Raw genomic sequence first — 25,495 nt, 5'->3', positions numbered from 1 at the left:
CTAATGCGTCCCTTCTGACTCCACCACTGCGGCTTTTCCAAATAAACTCTGACAAAGGTTTATCAAAACTTTATTCAATAGGATATAGTTCCTAGACTTACTATGTATGGTTTTAATAAAAGTGCAGTCCTCAAAATACCAGGCTCTTCATCCATACCAGGCTCTTCATCCACACCAGCACAGTGAGAGGCATCCTGGATCTTTGGTTCATTTCATAGTTATTTTCAACTTTGTTTTTCTTGCCACAGAAACCGGCAGCACTAACATGCGCGGCTGTGGGTGACGGAGCGGGCTGCCGGGCAGCCAGCATGCCGGTGCCAGCCACACACTCCCTTTATGCTGTGACCAAGCTGTTGCTACTCCTCGAGACTTTAGTCCTCTTCGTCTGAGAGGACAGAGCTGGACTCTAGGAAAATGAGGCGTCCCAGCTACGAGGAGACAGAACGCCTTGAGCATGCTGATTCTGCAGTGATTTTAACAGAGAAGAGGGGCGAGAGAGTGGCGTCACGTCAGGAGACGCAGAAGCGGTACAGGCAGGCTGCACCCTACCAGTCACCTGCATGCACCTGGCTGTTTACGTTCAGCAAACAATCATCTTTCATTAAATTTTTGATTTGTGGTTTCATTTTAATCTAACTTCTAAATTTAGCTTGAAGTTAGTTGTGTAAGGTTTGTAAGTATAGGGAGTGTATACTGTTTAAAATTTGCATTAATGTGCAAATGTTAATATTAAATACTTAAGTAGTATACTAAAATAATTTAAACTCTGAGACTATGTGAGAGTTTTATTTCTTTAAAAGTACTCTATTTACTATTTACATTCGAGAAATAATGGTCTAAATGTAAAAAGATGAAAAGACCATTCTGCCCCAAAGCCTTTCAGAAAACTGCTGAGGTTTCAGCAGTGCCCCACTGGCGCCATCTGGTGGACACAGCTGAACAAGTGCCCACTGGCTTGCTGAAGTGCGGCCAGGAAAGGAAGACGAACTCCAGGGCCCTCAGAACCAGGGAGCTAGACAAGTATTGAAATGGTGTCTACATCAAATGTGGGGGGCTCAAATAATGCCTGAGTGACCTATTTCACACTTCCTCTCTTCTCCAGCTTGCAAGTCCATCTCCCCACTTCCCTCTCAGCTGATATCCTGGCTTCTTACATGCAAAAGAAAACAAGCACTAAGATGAAAGCCCTTTTACCTCCCTGTGTACCGGACCCAGCCCCTGGGTGCAGTCACCTCCGCTCTGGATCTCAGGTCCTCTTGTGTAGCCAATACTCTGCACCTGTAATTCTACATTACCATGACCCTCTCAGCCGGCTCATTACCATCCACAAAAAATAAGTTGCATTATCTCCCATCTTAGAAAAGAAATGCCAATCCCACCTTTACCCCACATCCCTCTGCCCATTCAAACAAAGCCTGAAGGAAGCCGGTGCAGTTGCTGACTCTGCTTCCCCATCCTCTCTCTCCCTGGTCCAAGCTGGCTGGGCTGCATCCCGCCACTGAAGCCGCTCAAGGTCGCCGCACTCTGGCCTTCACCAGCCGTCCAGTCTGTCGCCATCTGCGTCCACCTCTGAGCAGCCTTTGACACAGCTGACCCCTTTTCTAGCAACCAGTGTCCACTTGACCTCCCAGACCTGTCTCCTTCTCAGACCCTTCTGCTGATGCACCCCCTTTTCTCACAGGTCCCCAGGGCCTGTCTAACTCCCCAACCCCCTGCCCCTGTCCATACTTCCTCCAAGCTGCCTCCTCCAGACCCGCTGCCTTAACAAAATCTCCAGGTCATGACCCATCGCCTCAACCCTGACTGTTCTGAGCTGCAGACTCATCAATCCAAAGCCCACTCAACACACCCACTTGCATGGTGAGCCCGGCTGGATGTCTAAGAGACATCTCATAATCAGGATGATGAAAGGCAAACTCAGTTTTTCCACAGAAACTGCTCATCACCTGATTTCCTAGTCATGCTAAAGGTAACAATATTTACCTGGTTGCTAGGGCCCCAACCTAGGAACCACCTTTGAGATCCACCCATACCTGCTCCCCCCTCCTCCGCCCTCAGCTCTCACACAGGCTGACTCTGACCATTTCCTGCCACCCCCTCAGCTCAGATTAGCCCTTTCCAATCTTGAACCAGGTCCCCACTTCCATCCCAAAGGCCCCCGGTAGCCCCATACACTTAGATTACACTCTAACCTGCTCACCTGAGCCCCAAAGCCTCATTTATCCTGCCCCCAGCCCGCTCCCCAACAACCCGAATTAAGACAGTCTCCACTATTCTCTGTGCTTCAGCCCCACCAGCCTTCCTTGGCTCCTCAAATATGCCAGTCACCCCACCTCCCATGAGAGGTGGTGCCACTCTGCCCCAGGCTGCAGGGGGGCTGGCACTTTTATCATTCAGTTCCCAGCTCAAATGTCAGCCCCTTTCTAAGTAAGTATCCTCCATCTCTATTCTGTTACCCTGTCCTTATTTCTTCTGCACATTTACCACCATTTGAAGTGACCTGTTTATTTGCTGTGTCTTCCCCAAACAAGCATATCATTACATAAAAATAGAGCGTTCTCTGTCTCACTCACTTAAGCCAAGTAGAGAGTGGGCTCTCCATGCCCGATCCCATTTTGTGGATGAAGAAACTGAGTCTGAAGGAAATCAAGCAAATTGATCCAGCGTCTCATAGGAGTCACGCCAAGGCCAGGGCGGGAACCCACAGCTGGCCAACGCCATACCCCATGTCCTTGGCTTGCTGCATACACTGCCCATGTCCAGCTTTGGGGTCTGAAAAAGATGGTTCCCTACCCCATGAGGCAGACCCACTAGATTTAAATTTGATGAGATAAAAGCCAGCATTATCCTGGGTTCTTTTGAGTTCTATATCTTGATTTCTACATCTTCAGTTCCTCTGAAATCTTAAGAATAAACTAAAATGCTCATTGTGATTGTATTCCTTGGACCCCGAAATGAAGCAGAAGAAATTCCCAGATATCCAGATGTTACCCAAGTCTGAGTACACTGCTCTGGCCCCCAGAAGGCTGGAAGGGGAGCAGCTGAAGCCGTTTCCGCCCAGTGCACACTCGGAGCGAACATCCCAGGATCCAGAAAGGCCATCTTAGGGGTCTTGGTCTCATCTAAACAATCAATTCCATGTTTCAATTATTTCTTTTAAAATGATTTAACGCCCTGGCCGGTTTGGCTCAGCGGTTAGAGCGTTGGCCCACGGAGTTCTGGGTTCGGTTCCCACTAAGGGCACATACTTCGGTTGCAGTTTGTCCCCGGCCCTGGTTGGGGTCGTGTGGGTGGCAGCCACTCGATGTATCTCTGTCACGTAGATGTTTTTCTCTCTCTCTCTCTCTCCCTCTCGCTCTATCTAAAGATAAATACAAAAATGCCCTTGGGTGAGGATAAAAAAAATAAAAATAAATTTGGAAATAAAAAAAATAATTTAGCATTTTCTCACTTTTGATTATAATTCTCCACTCCACTGGATACTTTTTTTTTCAATTCCACTGAATTTTCTGTAAAATAGTCCATGTTCTTTCCTTAAAAATAGTCATTGTTTTTTTTGTTTGTTTGTTTTTGTTTTATCCTCACCCAAGGATATTTTTCCATTTTTTATACAGATAGAGTGGGAGGGAGAGAGAGGAAGGGAGAGAGAGCGAGAAACATCGACGTGAAGGGACACATCGAGTGGCTGCCACCCACACGACCAACCAGGGCCGGGGACAAACTGCAACCGAGGTACATGCCCTTAGCGGGAACCAAACCCGGGTCTCTCCGGACCGCAGGCCGACGCTCTAACCGCTGAGCCAAACTGGCCAGGGCGGAAATAGTCATTGTTTTTGTTCATAACTTTAAGATGAATGATACTATCTTTAAACCCTTCTAGCTGCTCACAGCGCAAACAGCCTCCTCGGGCATGGGCCTTCCACACTCAGCGGCCACGACCTACAGCTACAGAGAGACTGAGAACACTTTGTAACAGCTGTGTGAAATAAAGGCCATTCTAAACCAACATTCACCAACCACCTACTTTGTAGCTAGTACTGCACTGCGCACCTATCCTAGAAGCTGACATTTTAGTTGCACATCTGTCCTCATATCAGTGCCCTGACCCAGGGAAAGGACTCCCCCATCACGGAGGAGGGAACCAGCTCCGAGGTGAAACAGAAGGCCGCGGGCGATCTGACAGCACCGGGTCTCTTGTCTGAAGCCAGGCCCCAAGCAGTTTGCCACCCTGACAAAGGAAGGGGGCTGTTTATGACGTGGTGAGAAAGCGCCCAGCGACAGGACATGTACGTATGTATAAACTAGGTTGAGGCAGTTCCAATTCAGATAAAATAATCAAAACCACTTGTAACACTTTGAGTAAAGAAACAAACAAATCACCACGGTGGGTGAGGGCAGTTCTGTTGTTTGGAAGTCTCACCAGACCTACTGATTCTCAGTCTTCAGTGTGAGAAGAGGCTGGCCGGGCGCTGCATGGCCAACAGAGGGCTGTGCGTGCTGTACACGCAGTGTGGGGCTGGTAGACCTTTATGGGGCAGCACTAGAAAGGCACTGTCCACTGCACAGTCCCTGGAGTCAGAGTCGCTGGGCTGGGGTATCTACTGAGAGCTTGCTGGGAGCCAAGCACAGACACCTGTATGCATGCTAACCTCAAGTGGGGTAATGCAGGTACGACATCCAGCACAGCTCAGCTGCATGGTAGGTGTTCAAGAAATGCAGAGTGCTGGTTGCCCCCCAGCATCCATCTCCTGGTCCTCAGCAAGAGAACACTACACGTATTCAGGGCAGTGATGCGCCCAGCTAAAAGGCCACCGTGTCCACCTCCCTTGCAGCTGGGTGTGGCCTCGGGCCTCAGTTCTAGCAGAGTGATGTGGGCATCGGGATTGTATGGGACTTCTGGGAAGGCCACTTAACTAAGGAAGGTGACTCAGCGGGAGAGCTGCTTCGTCTCATCTCTGCTTCCTACGCTTGGAACTTTCATAGTAGAAGTCATTTTGGTGGCCTTGAGATGACCTTGCGGAAGGAAGGTGCTTGCTGAAGGTGGTGAGTCTAATTTAAGAGGCCAGCTTTCTGTTGTGACAGGCCACCTCAAATATTCTTTATGTCCAGAGGAATAAACTTTCATTCTATAGGAGTCATAGTTACTTTATTTTTTATCCTCACCCAAGGACTTTTTTTTTTTTTTTTTTGCATTTATCTTCAGACAGAACGGGAGGGAGAGAGGGAGATAGAGAGAAACATCGATGTCACATCGAGTGGTTGCCACCCACATGACCTCAACCAGGGCCAGGGACAAACTGCAACCGAGATACATGCCCTCAGCAGGAACCCAACCCGGGGACTCTCGGGTCCGCAGACTGACGCTCTAACCACTGAGCAAAACTAGCCAGAGAGAGTAATAGTTACTTTACAGTAGTAGTTCTCAAACTTTGGTGGCAAACAAAACCACCTGGGGTACTTGGTAAAAACACAAAGATCCAGGTCCTGTGCCCTTCAGGGAGCCTGGTCTCTGGGTGCCAGATGGAGCTGACGCCCCCTGCAGTCCAAGAACCAGTGCTTTAGACTTTTCAGTGCTAAGCTGCCCAACCTGACCTTACAGCTCCATTCTGGCGTCAACCGGACACTGATCACCTGGCAGTCAAAAGCAATTTCATAACATCCAATTTCATTTTACTTCTGCGTGAAGTAGAGATCAGATCCGAATGGCGTGGCCCATTGCCAAGATCATTCCCATCCATCCTTCTAGGACACGGCAGATGGCGGTGGGCACGCTGCCTGCTCACGGGCTGCCTTGGCCTTCCCTCCTGTTCCTTCCTGTCCTGCTCCTCGCACGGTGCCTGGGTGAAGCCACCAAGCTTTCTCCCTGGACGGTTCAGTCGGAGCCTGAGCACTGCCGTCACCCCCGCCTGCGTGAGGGCCGCAGCCTCCTTCCGTTCACTTCCTTGCCTTGGTGAGCAAGGACCGGCTGGGGGACAGCTGGGGACCCGCTGCTCTCGAGCTGCGGTCACTGAGGCTTTGCTGTGCACTCGCCCTTCTTGCAAGCTAAGCCCCGTAGTGAGGGCTCAGGGTCGCGGACAACATTCGGAGCCACCTCCTCCCATCCACAGGTTACTGGTTCGAAGTCAGAGTTTTTCGAAACAGAGTTCTCTGGACAGCTAGTTGTCTGTCTGCTCTGCTAACCAGTGACCTCTTTTCTCTACTTGAAGTACAAAAGGACAAGCATGTGCTCTTTCCTTCTCTCTTCCAAAGCACATTACTTTTCTTTTCCTTTTTGCTGGAGAACAATACTGGGCATGTGGGATGTGGGAAAAAAAGTTTACACCCTACTATCTCGGCATAAAAACTGGTCTGGGTCCACCTGGACATACATTAGCATCATTCTTAAAAATGCCATTTGTTGAGTTCAGAGAGTAATTATAAATATATGACTTTCTGTAATCTGGCTCTGTCTTTATACTCAGTTCCTGAGACTGAACCACCCACGCCTGTCTGTTCTGGGTGAAAGCCGCTAACAAGCAGGTAATGCCCTTTTGGATGCCAGCTTTGGAGGGGAGTCCCAGAGACAAAAGCTCAGATGAATCATTCACCACACCCTCACCTATCCCTGGAGGTACCCCGGCGCCAGGTGCCCCAGCGAGAAGACCCTGGGGCTCTAGACGGAGTTGAGGACAGTCGCAGGGCCCGTGGGGGAACAGAGCTGTCTCCTGTGTGCTGCAGGTCCACACACACGGGAGGGAGCCAGGCGGGCATCTGCCCCAGAAAGAAACCACCCAACACCAGGAACTCACTTCTTATTTATTTCTGGTAATGAGCGGAGTTCGATGAGCCACCTCCTCCCCCTCGGATGGCGTGAACGGCTGTTGGAGATGATGCTGGGTAGTGTCCAGGGCGGATGGGCTTGGCTGTATCCAACCAACAGAAAGGAAAGAAAAGACATTCAGAAAGAGCTTAAACAGTCACACCCAGGTACCTTCAGGCCATGTGTGGAAACCAAGAGGCACAGTTCTTGTCAACATAACAGTTCTCAACCACTAGTTTCTGAAAGCAGGAGGCTTGCCTTCTGGTACAGTTAGAAGAGAGAAAGAAATTATGTATCAATTATTTTCATTCAGACTGAGGAAAATTAGAAACAAAGACCTTTCAGTTCTACTCTGAGGTGATCCATGGATTCCAAGGGCATCTGTGTAGCTCCTGAACTTGGATGCCGAATTCTGCCTGTGATGCATTTTTCTGGGGAGAGGGGCCATAGTTTTAAGTAGATTTTCAAAGGGTATAAAATCCAATAAATGCAAAGGGTGAAAAATCCAATGAGCCACTAATCTAAAGTATAATTTAAAACTAGACACTTGAGGTTGCTGGTTTACAAAACCTCTGCACAGCACTGTCTGGTGGGCAAATACTACGTGCTGTTGGAGATGTTCCAGGTTGCAGAAAGCCCTCTAGAGAACATCCTTGCATCCCTTTCCTCCTACAGCTCTATCCTGGGAACATGACTTAGCAGCTACAGTCTCCCTGCAAGGGCACGAGGCCCCATCCAGTCTTAAAGGGGCTGGACGTCCAGGCCCTTCCCCCGTTTGGAACCACGAGCTCACCGACACCAGGCCTGGAAGCCAGGACACTTCCAGACCTGCAGGCAGCTTTCGTCGAGGTTCCACCTGGTGTGGGACAGAGGGGCCGCCAGGCCTTGCTGAGAAACAGCTGTGTATTTCTGTGTCTCTGACAGTGTGTGCCTGTTCACGCCCAACACCTTCGCCTACAACTCGGCCAGCTGGCCTCGCTGCCCAGCTCAGCAGCTTTGAAGACCGCAACGTATGCTGGAATCTCTCAGTGTAAGGGAACGGGTGCAGACGTTCCCATTCTCCCAGGATGGGTGCGGGGTGCTGGGAGGCGCCTGGCCTACGTCCTGCAAGACTGACCCCAGCCTTCGGCATGTGTCAGAGCAACCACCCAGGTGGAGCACTCGCCGTTCAGCAGGGGCCTGGGCGAGAGGGCACATACCAATCTGGGCGGAGTGGGCCCTCCGGGCCATGTTCTTGGCCCGCACGGCCTCCTTGATGCGATCCACCTCCTGCTGGTAGCGCTTGCGGTCCCGCATGGCGTTCTCCTTGGCCTCCTTCAGGGCGCTCTCCAGGGCCTTGACGCGCTCCGCCGTGGCGCGCAGCCGCTTCTCCAGCTTGGGCAGCTCACAGCGCAGGTCTGCGTTGTCCCGGACCAGCTGGGGCGGAGGGGAAGGTGGGAGTTACCAGGGGGCAGTGGGGCCGGAGCAGGAGCAGATCCACCTCGGGGGACAAAGAATGCAACCGGAAAGCAGCCAGAAGCAGACTCTGCAGCTGCTGACCATCCCCTGCCCGGTGTAAAGCCCTTGTGACCATACACTCGGGAAGAGCGAAGGAAGATAAAAATCTCATGCGCGGGCTCCAGTTTGCTAAAGGCATGCTTCACAGGTGCGAGGAAGGGAGGCGGTCCAATTAAAGGCAGTTCCCAGCACCTGAAACTTTCAGGCATGGGCAGGATTTCCTTCCTCTGCCCTGAGTGGGTGGGGAATGGTGTGCGTAAGGCCTAGGTGCTGGGGAGGAGGCGGTGCTCTGGGGAAGGCGGAGCTCGGGGAAGGCGGTGCTCCGGGGAAGGCGGAGCTTGGGGAAGGCGGAGCTCGGGGAAGGCGGAGCTCGGGGAAGGCGGTACCCAGGAGCTCACCGAAGACCTCCTCCCACCAGGCCGGGCTGTCTGCAGCAGCAGGTGGCTGGGACCCCGCTCTGCAACACCCCCAGAGGACACGCAGTACCTCGGGGCCTGCTCATGCCTTCACCTCCTACGATCCCTGCTAAGAAGCAACAAGCTCACCCTGGGTCAGGAGTGGGCCCGGCTCTGATATTTTCTGGCTGTCTGACTTGTTGTAAGTCATTTGACCACTAGGGTTTCTCATCTATAAAAAGGACATGATAGGACCAATGCAAGAACCCAAGGGGATAAACAAGGTTCTGAAAATCAGAACGTGCCACACGAAGGCTGAACTGTTGCTGGGTCCACACCAGCGTTCCTTACCCGTGTACCCCCAGAACCAGTTCCGGTGCCTGGCAGAGAGCAGGGTCTTAGGAAACACTCACTGAATTCATAAATAATTGATGAATGTCAGAGCCCTATTTCCTGACACTTCTTACTTTATATTTCTCATCAACAATGTGTTTGAATGGCGTCAACCATGCTGCATCTGTGGTCCTCCCTCTGGGGCAAACTGCCATCGTCAATAACAGTGAAGAGGATGGAACAAGCCCAAGACAAGCCCAAGACAGATGCCATCCCCTCGGCCATGCTGGCCCTTCAAGATGGACCATTTCCATCAAATCCCAGATCTTTAGGATTTAGAGATAACAGTCATGAACATTCCAGCATTCTAACAGAAAGGAGACAAATAACCCACCTAAAGCACTATTGGTTTGGACATGGTCATCGCTCTTTATGACTCTGGACAGAATCCAGTGCATCACAAGAACCTGAGAGGGTGCCCAGGACACAGAGCAAGAGTAGGAGTGGCCGGAGCTGCTCCCATTCTCCCGCCCAGGCCCAGTCCGCTTCCTCGACTGTAAAGCCAGGGGCCTGAACCCGCTGGGCGGTGTCCACTCTGCCTTCTGTGGAGCCTTTGAGTCCACAGAGGAGCCCCAGCAGCAGCGTGGGAGACACCAAAGCCCGTTGTGGCAGAAAAGACAGAACTCTGACCTCCACTCCCCAAACTGCAGAGAGCTCAAACAACTCCTCACATCGGCACTGATGACATACATCTTTTACACGTTAAGGGAAGACACGGACGACGACAGGATTCAAGGGCCGCTGTGGCTCTTCTGTTGCCGAGCCTTCTGCCTGCACTGGGCTAGTCCAGCGGGGCTCCCGTCCAGGAGAGAGAGGGGCAGTGGAAATGGGCGCAACTCCTACCTGTTTGTGAACCTTCGTGAGCTGCTCCAGGTTGTTCTCCAGGAAGGAGATTTTCTGCTTCTGGGCAGCGCTGCCCCCGCCATCGTCGCTGTCCAGCTCCACGCTCTGCAGCAACACCAGGGTCAGGAGACAAGCCCACGCGCCCACCCTCAGCCCAGCCTAGCGTGCATGCTACATTCTAGATCTTCCTCTTGAAAAACTCCCAATTCCACTAAAGGTTATTCTGAAAATGAAAATAAACAGGGGTTCTAAAAGTTTAGAGTCAACAACCTCCTCCAAATGAGTTATTTGGTTTATGTCAAAAGTGTTAGAAGTGTTATTTTTTATCGGGCAAAACCAAAAAATTCCAAGTCTTCTTTTGAAGGAAAGAGATTAGTTTTCTTTGTGACATATACCTCTCCCTTGCAGGTAGATAAATACTTTTCTCTTCAAAAGGAAGTGTCTCAAAACTCATCGAGAAGAGCCAGTGTGAAAACATAAACCCAAGACCTAATGTTCATTTCAAACATCACCACTGGGGCAAGTCACCCAGCTGTGGGCAGGTGTCTGTGCTCAGTGGGAAGCCTCAGCAGCCTCTGCTGGTCCCCTCGGCTCCCACTTCCATAAAAGTCCCTAATGAATTCATCTCAAACTACTCAAAGCAGCATCCAAGTGCTGTGCTGCGTAAATTCTCAAATGTATCAGAACTTGAGATTGGCACAAACAGTGTCCTCTGGGCAGCGCCAGGCTGAGCGGCCGGCCAGGTTAGGAGATACACGTGCAAACACGAAAAGGGGAGAGCGGACTTGCTTTGTCTGATTACGAAGAGGTACTTGCTGTGTGAGCATCTGAAACCTGGGTGCCCTCAGTCTAAAACTGAGGTTCCCAGACTTCCCTAGAGCAGGATTTATGAGAACCCAGATTGCTGTGCCCCACTCAAGTCTCTGAGTCAGTAGATCTCAGGTGGGTCTGAGAAGCGAGAGATCCAGCAAGTTCCCAGGTGACACTACACTGCCAGCCAGAAGACCACACTTGGAGAACCTGGTCCTTCCTGGAGTTTTATTTTATTTTATTTTTTTTATCATCCGCACCAGAAGACATTTTTCCATTTGACAGAGTGGGAGGGAGGGAGAGAGAGAGAGAAACATTGACGTGAAAGGGACACATCGAGTGGCTGCCACCCGCACGACCAACCAGGGCTGAGGACAAACTGCAACCGAGGTACGTGCCCTTAGCGGGAACTGAACCCGGGTCTCTCTGGACCGCAGGCCGATGCTCTAACCACTGAGCCAAACCGGCCAGGGCCTTCCTGGAGTTTTATATCATGAAATCAGGGAAGTCTGATCTCAAGCTCCTCACTCCCCCTCAGAATACCTCCTCCCTCAAACCGAGACTCTTCAGTTCTTGTCACGACCTCTCTCTCCATCACCTCTTCTCTGACCTCTCTCGCACCTGGTCCAGGTCCTATGGCCATTTCTAGTTTGATGATTGTGGTCACTACCTGCCTGTCTGACCATTGCCATTCAGGCCTTGAAATCTTCCATCATCCTCTGGCCCTTTTCCTTTTTTTTTTACCTTTTTTTTCCTTTATTGATTTTCAGAGAAAGGAAGGGAGAGGGAGAGAGAGGCAGTAACATTGATGAGAGAGAACATCGACTGGCCACCTCCTGCATGCCCCCCACTGGGGATTTGGCCCACAACCTGGGCATGTGCCCTGATGGGGAACTGAACTAGCAACCTCTTGGTGCATGGGTGGATGCTCAACCACTGAGCCACACCGGCCGCGTGAGCCCTTTTTCTTTATTTTTGTGTCTAGGCTTCCAATCTCGCCAGGGGTCATGGCAAACCCATGCTCTGACCCCCAGCTGGACACTCACACCACTGCCCCGCAGTCCTTTCACTCATCCCTAGCCAATTCCCCACAGCAGCCTGAGCCTTCTCTCGTCTCCCTGGGCTCCGCTTTCTCCCTCTTCTGCACTGAGGATGGAGCCTCCACATTCAGAGACCACAGTGGTCAGCTGCTTCTCCTCCTACTGTTACTGTTTCCCTGCAACGTCTCCATCTTGGCTTCTCACTTCTCTCTGGGAAAATGCACCCTTCCCCCTTCCTAACATATCCATCTATGCTAATAATTCTCACTCTATCAATAACCTGCTCTTTTAGCATTTCCCTTCTTTCCTTTGGCTCCTTCGCACAGACACACATGCACATATAAGGGCACACATGTGCACACACACATGCATGCACACACTTTTTGTACAGCTTTCTTCCATCCTGCTCTGCCTCGGGATAGGGCCCATGGCCCCGTCTGTCGCTTTTACACATCTTAAAGTGCTGCTTCCACTCTCCTGTCTCCTTAAACCTCTTCAAGCTGCTTGTGGGGCTCTCCGTAAGGCGACTCCCCGAGATCAGTATGTGGCATGAGGACCAAAGGAGCTCCGGTTCAGGAGGCACACAGACCTGCCTTCCAGTCCTGTCTCTGGCTCTCCCTGGGCTAAGGTATTTAACCTCTGAGCCTATCTCCACAGCTGCAACACAGAACCCTGAGAACCACTCACATGTGTCCTGGGAAGATCACCAGGCGCCAGGCAGTTAAAGTGCTTCATGCACTCCGGCCTCCTAGCAGGCAAACCGGGGCTCCCTCCTCTGCCTTTTCCAGGCACCTACCACTCTCACCAGGCTTCGGGGCCACGCTGTCCAAGACCCCTCTGGACTGACCCTGCAGCATGCACACTGGCTTCTCACTACAGCCGGGTAAATACGTGTTCGCTTGAAATGAAGGCCAAGGAAAGGATTATAACTTCCTTTTACTAAGAAGGAAAAATCAGACGGCAACATGTTCCCAAGTAATTGTTGCCTCTAGCACATTCTTTTAATAACATCCACGGCTATGCAGTAATTAATGTTCAAGCATAGCCAGCCCCAACTTAAGCAACTGATATTTCATGTGAAAGGATTCTTTCTGGCCATTTTCTCTGCTCAGTCCCATGCACCCAAACAGAACTCACCTTCTTAACCCGGGCGGTCAGATCCTGGACGAAGAGTTTGCGGAGGTTGTGCAGGGTCTGCAGTTCCCGAGACTGGAAGAGAAGGTTGTGAAGACGCCACGTAAGTGGGGGACACGTGGATTCACAGCACATCTGGCACTAGCCACCTGCTCTGCAAGCCCATGGTCAAGGCCATGGTGTCCCCACACAGGTCCCCCAGTGACCTGGCCTCAGCTCAGCCGCACCCCAAGGTGCAGGGCCTGGGAGCGCACAGCAAACTGCTGACTAGAACAAAGCCTGTTGTTTGCTGTGTTCTAAGCACAACCTTGGTTTCCTCTTCAACCGCAAACATTCAGAAGTTGTCTCACCGTGAGTCCTAGGGGCTATGTCACCAGAACACAATGTTTTTTCCTCTAATTTCTCACTCACTCTCCCTCCCTCTTTCTCTCTCTTTTTTTTTTTGTCCTTACCCATGGATAGAGCGAGGGGGAGAGAGGAAGGAAGAGAGAGAGAGAGAGACATATCGACTGGTTGCCACCCACACGACCCCTACCGGGGCTGGGGACAAACTGCAACCAAGGTACGTGCCCTTAGCGGGAACTGAACCCAGGACTCTCTGGTCCACATGCCAACGCTCTAACCACTGAGCCAAACCGGCCAGAGCTTCCTGTAATTTCTCACAAGCACATTCTATACAATGTCAACAAGGTTAATGAAGTCAGCTGCCGATTCTCCTTCCCTCACTGGTCTGTTCTCATGTTTGCACGTCCCTAGCCTGACCCGCAGGTCTGTTTGCACCCTGAGTGTATGGGGGAGGCAGCTCATCACCACCCAGGTGATCCTGGGCAACTGCCCTAACCTTTCTGTGCCTCAGTTTCTTATTTATAATGTGAGGACAAAAACAGTAGCTGCCCCACAGTTGTTGTGGTCAAGACGCAACGAGATGAGCTTTACAGACCTCTCAAACAGTGCTGGCACACAGTTGTGGTCAAGACGCAACGAGATGGGCTTTACAGACCTCTCAAACAGTGCTGGCACACAGTTGTGGTCAAGACGCAACGAGATGGGCATTACAGACCTCTCAAACAGTGCTGGCACACAGTTGTGGTCAAGACGCAACGAGATGGGCTTTACAGACCTCTCAAACAGTGCTGGCACACAGCACGCGCCCAGCAACCAGCAGCTAGTACTGGTGTGTGCGGCATCACACCCGGCAGCCCTGTCCTCGCCAGGCTGTCCGTTTCCTGTGTGCTGTGGGGGCTGTAAACGTTCGCTGTAACCCACTTCTTAGGGGCAGTTTTTCTTCATTTTGGATTATTTTCTACAAATGGACCCTCAGGAATTAGACTGCTGAGACAAGGGTCTGAATCAAACCTGGTGATCTTTGTTAAAAGGATCAGAAAACCGCCCTGGCCGGTTTGGCTCAGTGGTTAGAGCATCAGCCTGCCGTCCAGAGAGATCCGGGTTTGGTTCCTGCTAAGGGCGTGTTCCTTAGTTGCAGTTTGTCCCCGGCCCTGGTTGGTCATGCGAGAGGCAGCCACTCGTTGTGTCCCTTCCACATTGATGTTTCTCTCTCTCTCTTCCTCTCTCTCCCTCCCACTCTATCTGAACAAAAAATGGAAAAATGTCCTCCGGTGAGGATAAAAAAAAGATCAGAAAATCAAAATACTTACTTCTATTCAAGTCTCCGTGTATTACAATTAGTTCCTTGCAAAATATTTTCCCATAAGGGAGGAGAAGAAAGATAAACGCATTTATACTTTTCAGTCTGTCTAAGTTGACCTACTTTGGCACAAAATGTCAAGGCATGAAGCTCATTCATGCTCACAGGACAAAGGGAGACACCAGCTGCAGCGCTATGGAAACGCTACATTTCTCAGAATAAAGGTCTGTGTTAATTTCGGTCTTGTAACTAGGTCCAATTCTGCCATTCTTTCTGGAACTAAGAAGCACCTAAAGTCAACCACTTCCTTCAGTGAAGCAAATTACTTTCTGCGGGAAGCCAAACGGTCTGTTATTACGAAGACTGAGCACCTCGTACCTCTGCAAGGCCTGGCCACCTTCCCGGGGAGGCTCCCATTTCTGCAGACACGCTCTCCCCCGCCCCCGCCGGAGGGAGCTCAGCCCCCAACCCCGTCCTGCATGCTCTCCCTCCCACGCCAGGGATCTCATTACTGATTGAACGTCATCCCAGTAAACGTTTCCCACGGAAAACGCCACCATGCCAAAGAGAAGTGAGAAGAGAAGTCACAGTGTCTGGTCAAAGGGCCAGGCATTTCCATGGGCATAAGTACCAGGAATCTAGAATCCTGGGTTTGGTGACTTTCCCTCATGTTTGTTTTTGGGTGAATTCGACAATTTGGGAGGAGCAGCTAAAGACCTTCAAACTCATTTAGAAGTCAGGCTCATGCACATTTATGCCTCGGCAACTATCACTTGGCTTCCGGGGCAACAGGTTCCCCTCCGTCCTCTTCAGTATCATTCCCCACCTCACCCGACCTGCCCTCCTCGGCTTCCCAGCCCAGGCCACCGCCGTCTGTGTAGGGCTCGGGGCGCAGCTTCCTGTCACAGTGGACAGTGAGGTGGGACTGAGAGGTGGACACAGGAGGCCCATCAACACGCGGGGGGAGGGCCCAGCCCGAGCCCAGAGTGTCCTGTTACAGCAAGATGGGCCCCTCCAAGGCAGCCCCCACAGCGGCTCCCCGAGCCCCACCCTGGACAAGGTCCCGCCCCGCCCTCAAGACAGAACAGGCCGCGAGCTAAGGAGGCTCCAGGACACGAGCCTGTTTCCAAAGGACATTCACGGCTTGGGGAAGATTACGCTGGAAAGTGAAGACTGAAATGGCAGGCGCTGTGGGTTCCAAGCCCAGGTTTAAAAAGCATACGTGTGCAACGGGAGTGGCGAGTGAGAGCAAGTGGGAGCCAGAGTGTCCGCGGGCGTCTGAGTGTGTGCCGGGCAGTGGGGGTGGGGAGCCGCTGGGCGAGAACCGCGAAGGGTGTGAGGCCAGGGAGGAAAAGATGTTAAAAAATGTGTTCACACATCAATCAGAAAGGCAAACGGATACGCTCAGGAGAGAGTATAAAAGAGGACGCACGAGTGTGACAGTGGAGTGTGCAGGTGTGAGCTGAGGTGAGCGAGTGTGGAAGCGAATGCGTGACAATGACATCCCAGCGGTGAGTGAGGAGCTGAGTGTGACACTGGTGAATGTGAGTGTGTGGACCTGACTGCATGAGGGTGTGTGAGGGGAGGGCGCCGAGTCAGAGCATCTGTGCAAGGATGTGTGAGTGTGTGGGTGTGAGCAGAGGTGTGATTGAGGGTGGGCAAGAACTGAGAATGAGTACGAGTGGCTTGTGAGGAGCATAAGTGTGAGTGTACAAGAAAGTGAGTGATCACAAGTGTGACTGTGTGAGTGTTATGAGGGTGTACTGAGTAAGTCGTGAGTACCTGTGTGAGGATGAGAGTGAAGGCCTGTGAGTACAGGTGAGCACAGGTGTGAGAAGAGGGAGGGCCTGCAGGTGTGCGTGGGTGACGGCGCACGTTCGGGGTGGCCTGAGTCTGGGCGTGACTGCAGCGAAGTGTGACGGGGGGTGTGCGCGCGCACGCGCATGACAGAGACGGGGACTAGTGAGTGTGTGAGAACGGGATGGAGAAGGGCGAGTGGGGTCCGTGGTGTGAGGGGAGAACAGACACTGCAAGAGCCTCCACAGCTGGTGTGAACACAGCAGCATTTTCACGCTGGATGCTCTCCTGAGTTGTGTGATGATCTGTAATTACGGGCATCACTCTCCAGGAGAACGGACACAGAGGAAGCAGCGTCACGGCTTCCTTGTCGTTCTGCCCGCCCAGCTGGAAAGGTCCAGCTCCCTTCCAACAGCCATCGCGCCTCTGCCCCCACGGCCCACGCCCTTGGCCCTGCCCCGGCTCTGAGCCAGGAGCCAGGCTCAGCCCCACAGAAATTCACGTGTCTAAGGTAAGGCCGTGTCTAAACAACGGTTCCCTCCACTGTGCACCATGTGAGATGGCAGGACGTGTGTCACCAAGCGGAGAGGCTGTGTCGGGACGGCTGCCTGCAGGCACAGGCCTGCGCACTCTGCCAGCCGCAGAGCCGGCGGCCATCCTCCAGGGCAGCGCGGGGGAAGCTGACCAGAGGCGCCAACCCAGTGAATTCAGATGCAGGGCAGAAAACCCACCAGGGTTTCAAATGGTGAGCCCTCCAACGGCGATGGTCTGTCATGCCTCTGCCCCAAACCTGCAGGTCTCAGGGCAACTGGACCTCCCGTCTTGATTCTCTGTGACCATCTCCTGCCCCCCTTTTGCATTTGACCACAGCCACACTGACCTCCCTACTGCCCCACAACCTACCAAGCATGGGCTCACCTCAAGGCCTTGGCACGAGCTGCTGCCCCTGCCTGGAAGGTTGCCAGACACCCCATGGCTCCCCGTTTCGGGTCCCCTCTCTGATGCTACCTCCTCACAGAGCCTCCCCAGCCACCATGCTTGTTCTTGCTACAACCACACCATGGAGTTCAGAATGTACTTCCCAGTGTTCTTTGTCCGTCTCCCCCAGCTAACAGTACGCTGCACAGAAGCCAGGATCGTGTCTGTTGTTTGTTATGTAACCCAAACACCTAGAAGAATGCCAGCCCTTGGCAGGTGCTCCATACATGTGTTGAAGGTTGAATGGAGTAAGTCACAGGGTGCAGAGGCTGCAAAATCGCAGGCAGTGATTTGTAATTTAGTTCGAGTCTTCCTCAGGGGTTCCAGGGTCCCAGCACCAAGGACGGGGGAAGGAGGGAGGGATGGTTAATCATTCTGTCACGAGCTGGGGAATACATTCTACAACTCTCTTTTCCACAGCATGTTTTATGTCTAAAATGATACACTAAAGGTGTGCACAGATAAAACTGTAGAACAATAAACTGATTCAAAACAATCATAAACTAATCTGGTCTTTGAGACTAAAATGAGTTGGCAAACATGTTGACATACCACGGTCTCTTCCAGCCCTTTGAGGTCCTCCCTGGCTTGCTCCCTTTTGTCATTGAGCAATCTACAAAACAAAGAGGAGTCATGAGCCACCAAGCAGGCTCCGAGATCTCCACAGATGCCCTTGAACCTGCAAATAAATCCACAGAGTGAACCAACTCGGCCATCTCTGTTTGTAAACTGCCCGACATCATCAGGATCTCTGGGTCTCCGAATCACAAAAGCAGACTTCTTGGGACTTTGCTGGGAGGAAAGGAAACAGGAAACATCTAAAGCGCACTCACAGGAGCTTCTCCAACTTCATCTCTCTCTCCTGGTCCTCGAGCTTCAGCTTGTCGTAATCAGAGCTCAGCTTCTCCTGTTCCAGCTGCAGCTTCTGGTTCAAACTGGAATGGAGAGGAAACAGCAATACATTCCCATCAACCTGAAGTCCCGAGTCCTGCTGCTGAGGACACGGTTCTGTCCCAACGCGTCAGCTCTGTGCAATGAAGGCGGCAGTTCTGGAGGGTTTGAGGACTCAGAGGACAAGCTCACAGCTCCCTCCCTGCCCAGGTGCAAGCGAATTTCATGGCTTTGGAGATGTATTTGTAGTTGGCTTGGGTGAGAGCTTCAAGGGGGAAATAACGAGACAGAAAAAGGCTGATATTTTCAAACAGAGACAGGAGCAGGTCTGAATTCTGCCGACGGCATACACCCACTCGGGAAACCTTATTTGGCCATTTCAACCTTCCCTTCCTCTTTGGTCCCATGTTCTGAAAACATCTCCTAAATGCAAATTCCTGGCTGACACAGTGACAGTTCCACTCCTTGATGTCCTCAAGGAGCGGGACAAAGGGAGGAAACAAAGAGCCTTGGGTCTCTGCAAAGGAAAAAAAAAAAGAAGAAGACTGGTTGGGGCATCTGGTCAACCCTGACCCAGCCCAGCACGTACAAGCCCTTTTGTGTGGCCCACGTGACGACAAAGGGCAGACCATGCAGGCGCTGAAGGAGAACTCAGAGTCCGGTGAAGGGCCCAGGAAACACCCCACCAGCTAACCCGGTGCCCAACCCTCCGTTCTCACCTCCCTGCCTCCCCCTCTCCCTTCCAGCTGAAACTTCGAGGCTGACTAACCAGGACGGGGAACATGAGACATGCGTGAAGGAGAAAGCACAACATGAACGGCAGCCAGCTGTGGCCGGAGGCGGGAGGCCTGATCCCTGGGTGGGCTGTGCAGTCCCTCACGCCACGGACACGTTTGCTCGTTACCGTTCTCCTCTTTCTAAATGCAAATGTGCCATGTGCCATTTTTCACGTCCGTGGAAAAGAGATTCGGATCAGTAGTCTGGAGAACTGAACTCTAACTTGTTAATTCCTACTTAGCAGTGTGACCCTAAGTCAATCATTTCACTGTGCTTCCCCTTCAGAGCTGTTTCTTCATTTACAGAAAATGGGAGGAAACAGCACCTTTGGTCTGGGCTGGGGGCCGGGGGAGGGGTCAGTGGATAGAACTATATTTCAACAAAGTTGGTTTTCTTATGCCCTTTATTTGGGCCATTAGAAAACATTATTCTGTAAAGAGATTCCAAAATTGCCAAGGAGCTCACGGTGCAGAACACATGAAGAACCCTCAGGAAAGGATCCGGAGGCCGCCTCCCCGCTTGGAGACTTGTGTGATGACGAAGTGGAAAGTACGAGAGGAGGAGGGAGAGGCTGTTACGAGCCGGGGCTCTTCAGTGGTTGGGACATTAAAGGAGAATGGCCTTCGAAGGTGTCACCGGAGACGAGCTGCCATGCTGGTGAACGCCACAGGTACTGGAGCGCAGACACAGGACCTACGGGTCCCTGGCGCGTGTGGCTGCCTCCAGGCACCTGGGAGCTGTGCTGTGTGGTGAGGGGGCGGAGCTGCCTTCTCTGGAGGGTTTTTTTAATCTTCGCTCACAGATATGATTATTTATTTTAGAGAGAGGGAAAGGGAGAATGAGAGAGAGAAAGAGAGAGAAACGTCGATGTGAGAGAGAACATCGACTGGTTGCCTTCCGTACGTGCCCTGACTGGGGACCGAACCCACAACCTAGGCATGTGCCCTGACCGGGAATCGAACCATCTTTCAGTGTACGGTACAATGCTCCAACCAACTGAGTCACACCAGCCAGGGCCTGGAGTACTTTTTAACTTATCTGAACCCCTGAGCCAGGACCAATTTAGGATTTGGGGTTGTTTTTAATACTCTCATAGTGTCTCCACCTACTGAGACATGTGTCTGCCTAGATGAGTCACCAAGATGACCCAGCTCCTGGGGACTGGGAAAGGCAGCTGGGCTCGCCGGCCACCTGCCCCACCAGCCCCTGAGCTCAGCTCCGGATGGGGGACCAGACCTGGCAGCAGCATGTCCAGCCGCCACAGCCCAGAGTGGGACACAGGGCTGGAGGCCACGTCCTTCCAGGCTGGCCCAAGAGCTGTACCCACACCCACCTCCCAGAGCACCCGCAACAACTCACTCCCGAATCTCATCGATGATTTTCTGCTTCTCCTCGATTTCATCGCGAAGTCTGGACAGCTGCTTCTGGTGCGCCTCCCGGTGGCTCTCCATCTGCTGCTCCAGCGCCTTCTGCAAGCCAGGCCAAGAGAAGCTGTCATCCGCTCGTTGGCTCTCAGCCCACATGGTGACAAGCCCTGGATGGCTTCTACCTCCTGTCCCACGCCCCTTGGCCATCAGGCCCCAACACTGGGGCCCCAGAACCGCCGTGCTTTACTGAGACAACAAAACCCAAGGAAGGTCACACAACCGAGTGGATCTTAAGAACGGATTCGCCCATTTATTACATAAAAAGGCTTCCCCTGGCTCTTTGCAGCGCCCCTCAGCCCCATGGCATCTCCAGCCAGGTCAGACAGAGGGCACAGGCCTCTTACTACCCGGACGACCTCAGACAAGCCGTGACCCTGTGTGAGCTACACTTGCTCACCCGTACAGCTTGGATAACTGGCCCACACTGCCCTCCGCACCAGTTAATGGTGATGTTCAAAGGAGCCCTTTTCTAAAGCAATGGAGAACCAGGAGAGGGCTGGCCCGGGCGAGGCAGGGCCATGCTGTCGGCTAGAGCAGGATCATGCCATGGACATCGCTTTAACTATGGGCCTATCCCCAGTGGGGCTCATGGTTGGACTAAAACGAGTCAAAATTCTACGGTTTCTCATATCTCATTTTATTCACTCAGAAATCATATTTCCTGATCATTTTCTCTGCATTTTTTGTTACTGTTTAAATGTGACCAAAAATAAAGCTCTCTATATTTAAGACGGAAATTAAAATGTGGGTACGTGGGAGACACGTTTTCGTCCGTTCAAAGGAAGGACGAGCATTTCTTCAGGCGCTAACCCGACGCCCAGGCAGGGACTGGGAGGCGCTGCTCGTCCACCTCCATCAGCAACAGGAAGGAAAAGTGCACGGATGCACCCCAGCTGTTATCCACAGACATCTCCGGTTTCTGGACACCACCACCTCTGGGATGGGATCTGACTGCCCAGCGGGGGTCCCGCCGCTCCCTCCTCCCCTGCCTCCCACCCCTGAGGAGGACAGGGTTTCCTAGAAGGAGCTGGCCCAGTCCGGGTGCACGCTGGGCTCGGGGCGGGGCGGCTCACCTTCATCTCCTCGGCATCCTGCAGCCGCGTCAGGTGCTCCTTTTCCTTATCCTGGAAGCTGACTTCGTGCATTTTTTCTGTTTTGAATTTTAAATGACGGTTTAAGATTTAACTTGAAGGACTCACACCCAACAGTAAAAATTGAAAAACAAACCAAGAATGACAGTGGCAGGGAACATCAGCTCCTATCACTGGTTCCGAGCTGGTACAAAGGAATGTCCGTCTGGGGAAAACGTCTGGCTAAAGCAAGGCTGACCGCTCCGGGGACATTACCTAGGTCCTGGGGGAGGGGAATCACACAGGGAAAGGTGCCCAATGGAGCGGGCCACTCTGCAACTGACGTGCACCCCACACCTGGGCGTCCTGGCTCCCACCGGGCCTTGTGAGTGACCCCGGGGCAGAACCGTGCTCTGTGTGGGTGCACAGCTCTCCGTGGACCTGAGTGGCATCTGCATTGATGCCACTGTCGGTGCTCCTTCCAGAAGATCTAATTTACCTCCCGTGGGTGAGCTGTCTATTCTCTAAGAATCTGGAGTAGGAAAACAATCTAAGGATAAGGACAAAGGAAATAGAAATATCAAACAGCACCCTCCGGATTGAAAGGAAGGCCCTCCATCTGGGGCAGGGCTGCTACGGGACACACGGTGGGGGCAGTCCCGGCCTGTTCTTGGTCATGGCCCCGAGCACGTGGGGCCGGGGCAGCCGGAGTTGGGGGTAGGGGTGGGAGCCAGTGATCTGACAGCAACACTCAAGTCGCCAAGTCTCCCGCCCACTCTGCTTCCCTGTACTTCAGGTTCTCTTGCTCCTATTTCACTCCCACTCGGGGGCCACGCACAGAAGCCACCTACAGGAGGGGAAAGGTCTTCCTGTGTCAAGTTTCAGGCGCAGCATTATACTCCTAACATTCACCCATTGTCACGCAGACAACATGACAAGGCCACAGTGGGGGTGGGCGTGTTCTCTTTCTTTTTAAAATTTGCCTTGGCTTTTGAACCAAAATGTATTTACTGAGCAAATAACTATATAATAATAAAGGAAGTAAAAAGGATAACATCATCACCAGTCCTAGTACCCTATCAAAACCATTTTCACTTCAAATAGTTTGTAGGCCTTGAAACACAGCATCCACTGATTTCTAAATGTTATAGCCACAGTAAAAATAAAATTACTCATTGTGACTTTTCATCTCAGGTTACACCTGCAGCCTTCATTACTTCATCCCCCATATGAAAAATGTTCTACTGCACAACACAGCATAGTTCCTCTAACTGTTGGACATCTGGGTGACTCCCTTTTTTCCCACTAATACAGGTAATTCTGCAATGAATATTTGAGATTTGAGGATCCAAAGATATGAAAAATGTTGTGATTATTAATGTTTTTCAAAATACTTTCCAAAAGGTCTCTAACAATTGCCAGTGCAACCCATAATATGTGTGTTCCTGTTCACCACCATGCAAACGTGTTTAATCGGTCTGGTTTCTGCATGTGTCCTGTCGCCCAACCCTCTCGAACTTCCTGTGTTGACTCAGATTCACTGAGCACGCGGGGTGCCCCTGAGCAAGGGCGGCAGGAGGCTGCCTGACCAAGGGAAGAGCTTGTTCCAGGGATGGACGGTACCGCTGAGCCACCGGCAGAAGTTCAGACTTGACATTAAGAGCAACAATGTCAGAGGCGTAGGGCTGGGCACAAGACAGATCTGACTTCAGAACAGTCCCCTGGTTGCAGCACGGTGGCCAGCCTGGAGCCGCCAGGGGGTGGGGCCCTCGGTACACGGGTGTGGTCACAAGTGTTCCTTAGATTAAGGGCAGTGACAATGAAGACAAAGACAGCAGAACCAAGGAAGCATCTGGTCGAACACAGGCCTGTGACAGACCGGGCGCAGGGAAGAGAGCGAATTCTGAGGTGGGCGGCAGGGTGGGCTGGGGAAAGTGGGCGATGGAGCAGATACAGAGGGGGGCTGTCTTCTGGAGGACCCCCCAGTTATGCTATTGTCTTCAGTAGGCCTAGAAATGCTTTAATTGAGCAAAAGCAAACACCACGAGCTCAGCCCTCCGGAGAGAGCCTGCTTAGGCCTCGAGTTCGACGTCTGCAAAGCAGTCGCTTGTTTACCTTGGGCCCGGAGCTTGGCCAGCTCTTCTGTGAGCGAGTCTTGGGACTCCTCCAGCTGCCTCCTCTTCTGTTCCATGTTCTGCATGTAGTCTGTTAGGGACTTGATCTTGGCTTCATGCTTGCAACAGCAAATAGATAAAAAGGAGGAATGAATGACTAGCAAGTGGTTCTCCACTAGCCTGGGACTTTCCAATGGGAAATGCAGTGAGGAGTCCTGAGTCCCTTTTGCAGTTCCAACACCCACAGAGCATATTCTGCCCTTTGCTTGGGATCCAGGATCATGGACTAACTAACAGGGTCCTCCGTTTCTGCCGTGTGTTTCTCTGCTTCATTCCCCACAGACAGCCCTCATGGCCATGCCCCTCCTCCCCACGCACGTCAGTGAGACACCAAAACCCAGGCCGCTTTCCTCCTCACAGAGAAGAGTGTGCTGGAGAGAGGGGGGGCGGGAAAATGTCTGGGGCTGAGGGCTTCACTCTTTGAACCCACACCTCTGAATTGCATCTTTATAAACCAAATATCATGGCTTTTCTTTTACTGTCTCTCACACTCACCAACTCCTATCTCACGGACTTTGCATTTCACACTTGCCTCTCCCTGGTAAGCTCCGCCCCATCCCTCCCCAACGTGGACCTGGCTACACCCCTTATCACTCAGACCCCAGCATTTTCTTAGAGCACTGAACTTCTACGTGATCTGTAGATAGTTTATTTTGTCATAATGTCAGCAATATTGTGTTCAACATCTCCCATATAAGTGTTTAACATTTTTAGTCAGGAAATGATAATACTATATAAAATGAATTTTTTTCATTTTTGTCACCAATGAAAAATACCATACGTGAAATGACTGCACCAAAGTACACTTACATTTTTCATTTACATTTTGATTCCCAAGGTGCTTTCCAAAAGGACTAACCAAATCATACTCTGGCCAACAATGTATATAAATTTCATTATCATACACTGGCACGGAACAATCGTTTTAATACATTGTTGCTTATTATGTTAGTTATAAAATGGAACCTTGATGTTCTAAATGCATCTCTAGATTAGATGGTGGCAGACAAGGAGGCTGGAGATGTTCTGTGACTGCATGCCGTCACTACATCTGAAAGCACAGCTGAACGAGGTATGTGTCGTATGTGTCTGTCTGTCTGTCTGTCTCTCCGTGTTACTTGATGCACTGCTCATGCCGACATGCGTCTGTTTCCCCCGAATGACTTCAGCTGTTTTAATGCCTGTATAAGGCAGAGGCAGCGCACACCAGACCACTCACAGAAGCCCCGAGCCCCAAACACCAGGCTCAGACAACAGTGGCAGACCAGAAACTAGGCCCTTTTCTGAAACCACCTTGCTCAAATGAAAATACCAGTCCAAGGGGAAGAACAGCGCATTCACTGAGCGAGGGAAATGTGCTGGGAGCTGGGAAACGCCTCCGCGGCTTTGGGTTCACGTACACTTTGGTCCGAGTCCCCGCTCTGCTTTCATTGGCTCCATGAGTTTGGACGCTTTATTTAATCATTATAGGTCTCTGTTTCCTCATCAGAAAAACAGAAACAATAATAATACCTGCCGACCAGAATATTTTTAAAGATCAAGCGAGATCATGCATATGAGGTGCTCAGCACAGCGCACGCACACTGTACACACTCAGCGAAACGTCACTAATAACGGTGCTGGCGGTGGCGGCTTCTGTTTCAGCCATTCAGTTGGTCTCATGATAGAGATGAAAAGAAGACGGAATATTGCCTTAGCTGATAGAAGTTTTAGATTCCACCCAATCTTATCCATTTTATCTACCCACCTACCTACCTACCTACTTATCCACAGATAGCCAGATAGAGGTATATAGGCACATCCTTTAAAAAGGGACCAAAGATGA

At 51.6% G+C, this 25,495-nt stretch overlaps 1 protein-coding gene across 1 annotated transcript in view; it reads right to left on the bottom strand.

The window, feature by feature from the left end:
• The window catches only part of KIF5C (kinesin family member 5C), a 151,252-nt gene that overhangs the window by 7,073 nt on the left and 118,684 nt on the right, over positions 1–25,495 (bottom strand). The window contains exons 17-25 of the mRNA XM_036254866.1: positions 23,612–23,729; positions 21,500–21,576; positions 20,359–20,468; positions 18,165–18,266; positions 17,884–17,944; positions 12,915–12,986; positions 9,928–10,032; positions 7,999–8,215; positions 6,789–6,902 (exon numbers count right to left, since the gene is read on the bottom strand). Of these exons, the coding sequence (XP_036110759.1) occupies positions 6,796–6,902; positions 7,999–8,215; positions 9,928–10,032; positions 12,915–12,986; positions 17,884–17,944; positions 18,165–18,266; positions 20,359–20,468; positions 21,500–21,576; positions 23,612–23,729 (969 nt within the window). The 3' untranslated portion in view covers positions 6,789–6,795. The remainder of the gene's footprint in view (positions 1–6,788; positions 6,903–7,998; positions 8,216–9,927; positions 10,033–12,914; positions 12,987–17,883; positions 17,945–18,164; positions 18,267–20,358; positions 20,469–21,499; positions 21,577–23,611; positions 23,730–25,495) is intronic.

The sequence above is a fragment of the Molossus molossus genome, unplaced genomic scaffold (assembly GCF_014108415.1).
Source record: "Molossus molossus isolate mMolMol1 unplaced genomic scaffold, mMolMol1.p scaffold_m16_p_11, whole genome shotgun sequence".
Lineage (NCBI taxonomy): Eukaryota > Metazoa > Chordata > Mammalia > Chiroptera > Molossidae > Molossus > Molossus molossus.
The sequence above is the reverse complement of the archived record's forward strand: the minus strand, read 5'-3'. Positions and strand labels throughout refer to the sequence as shown.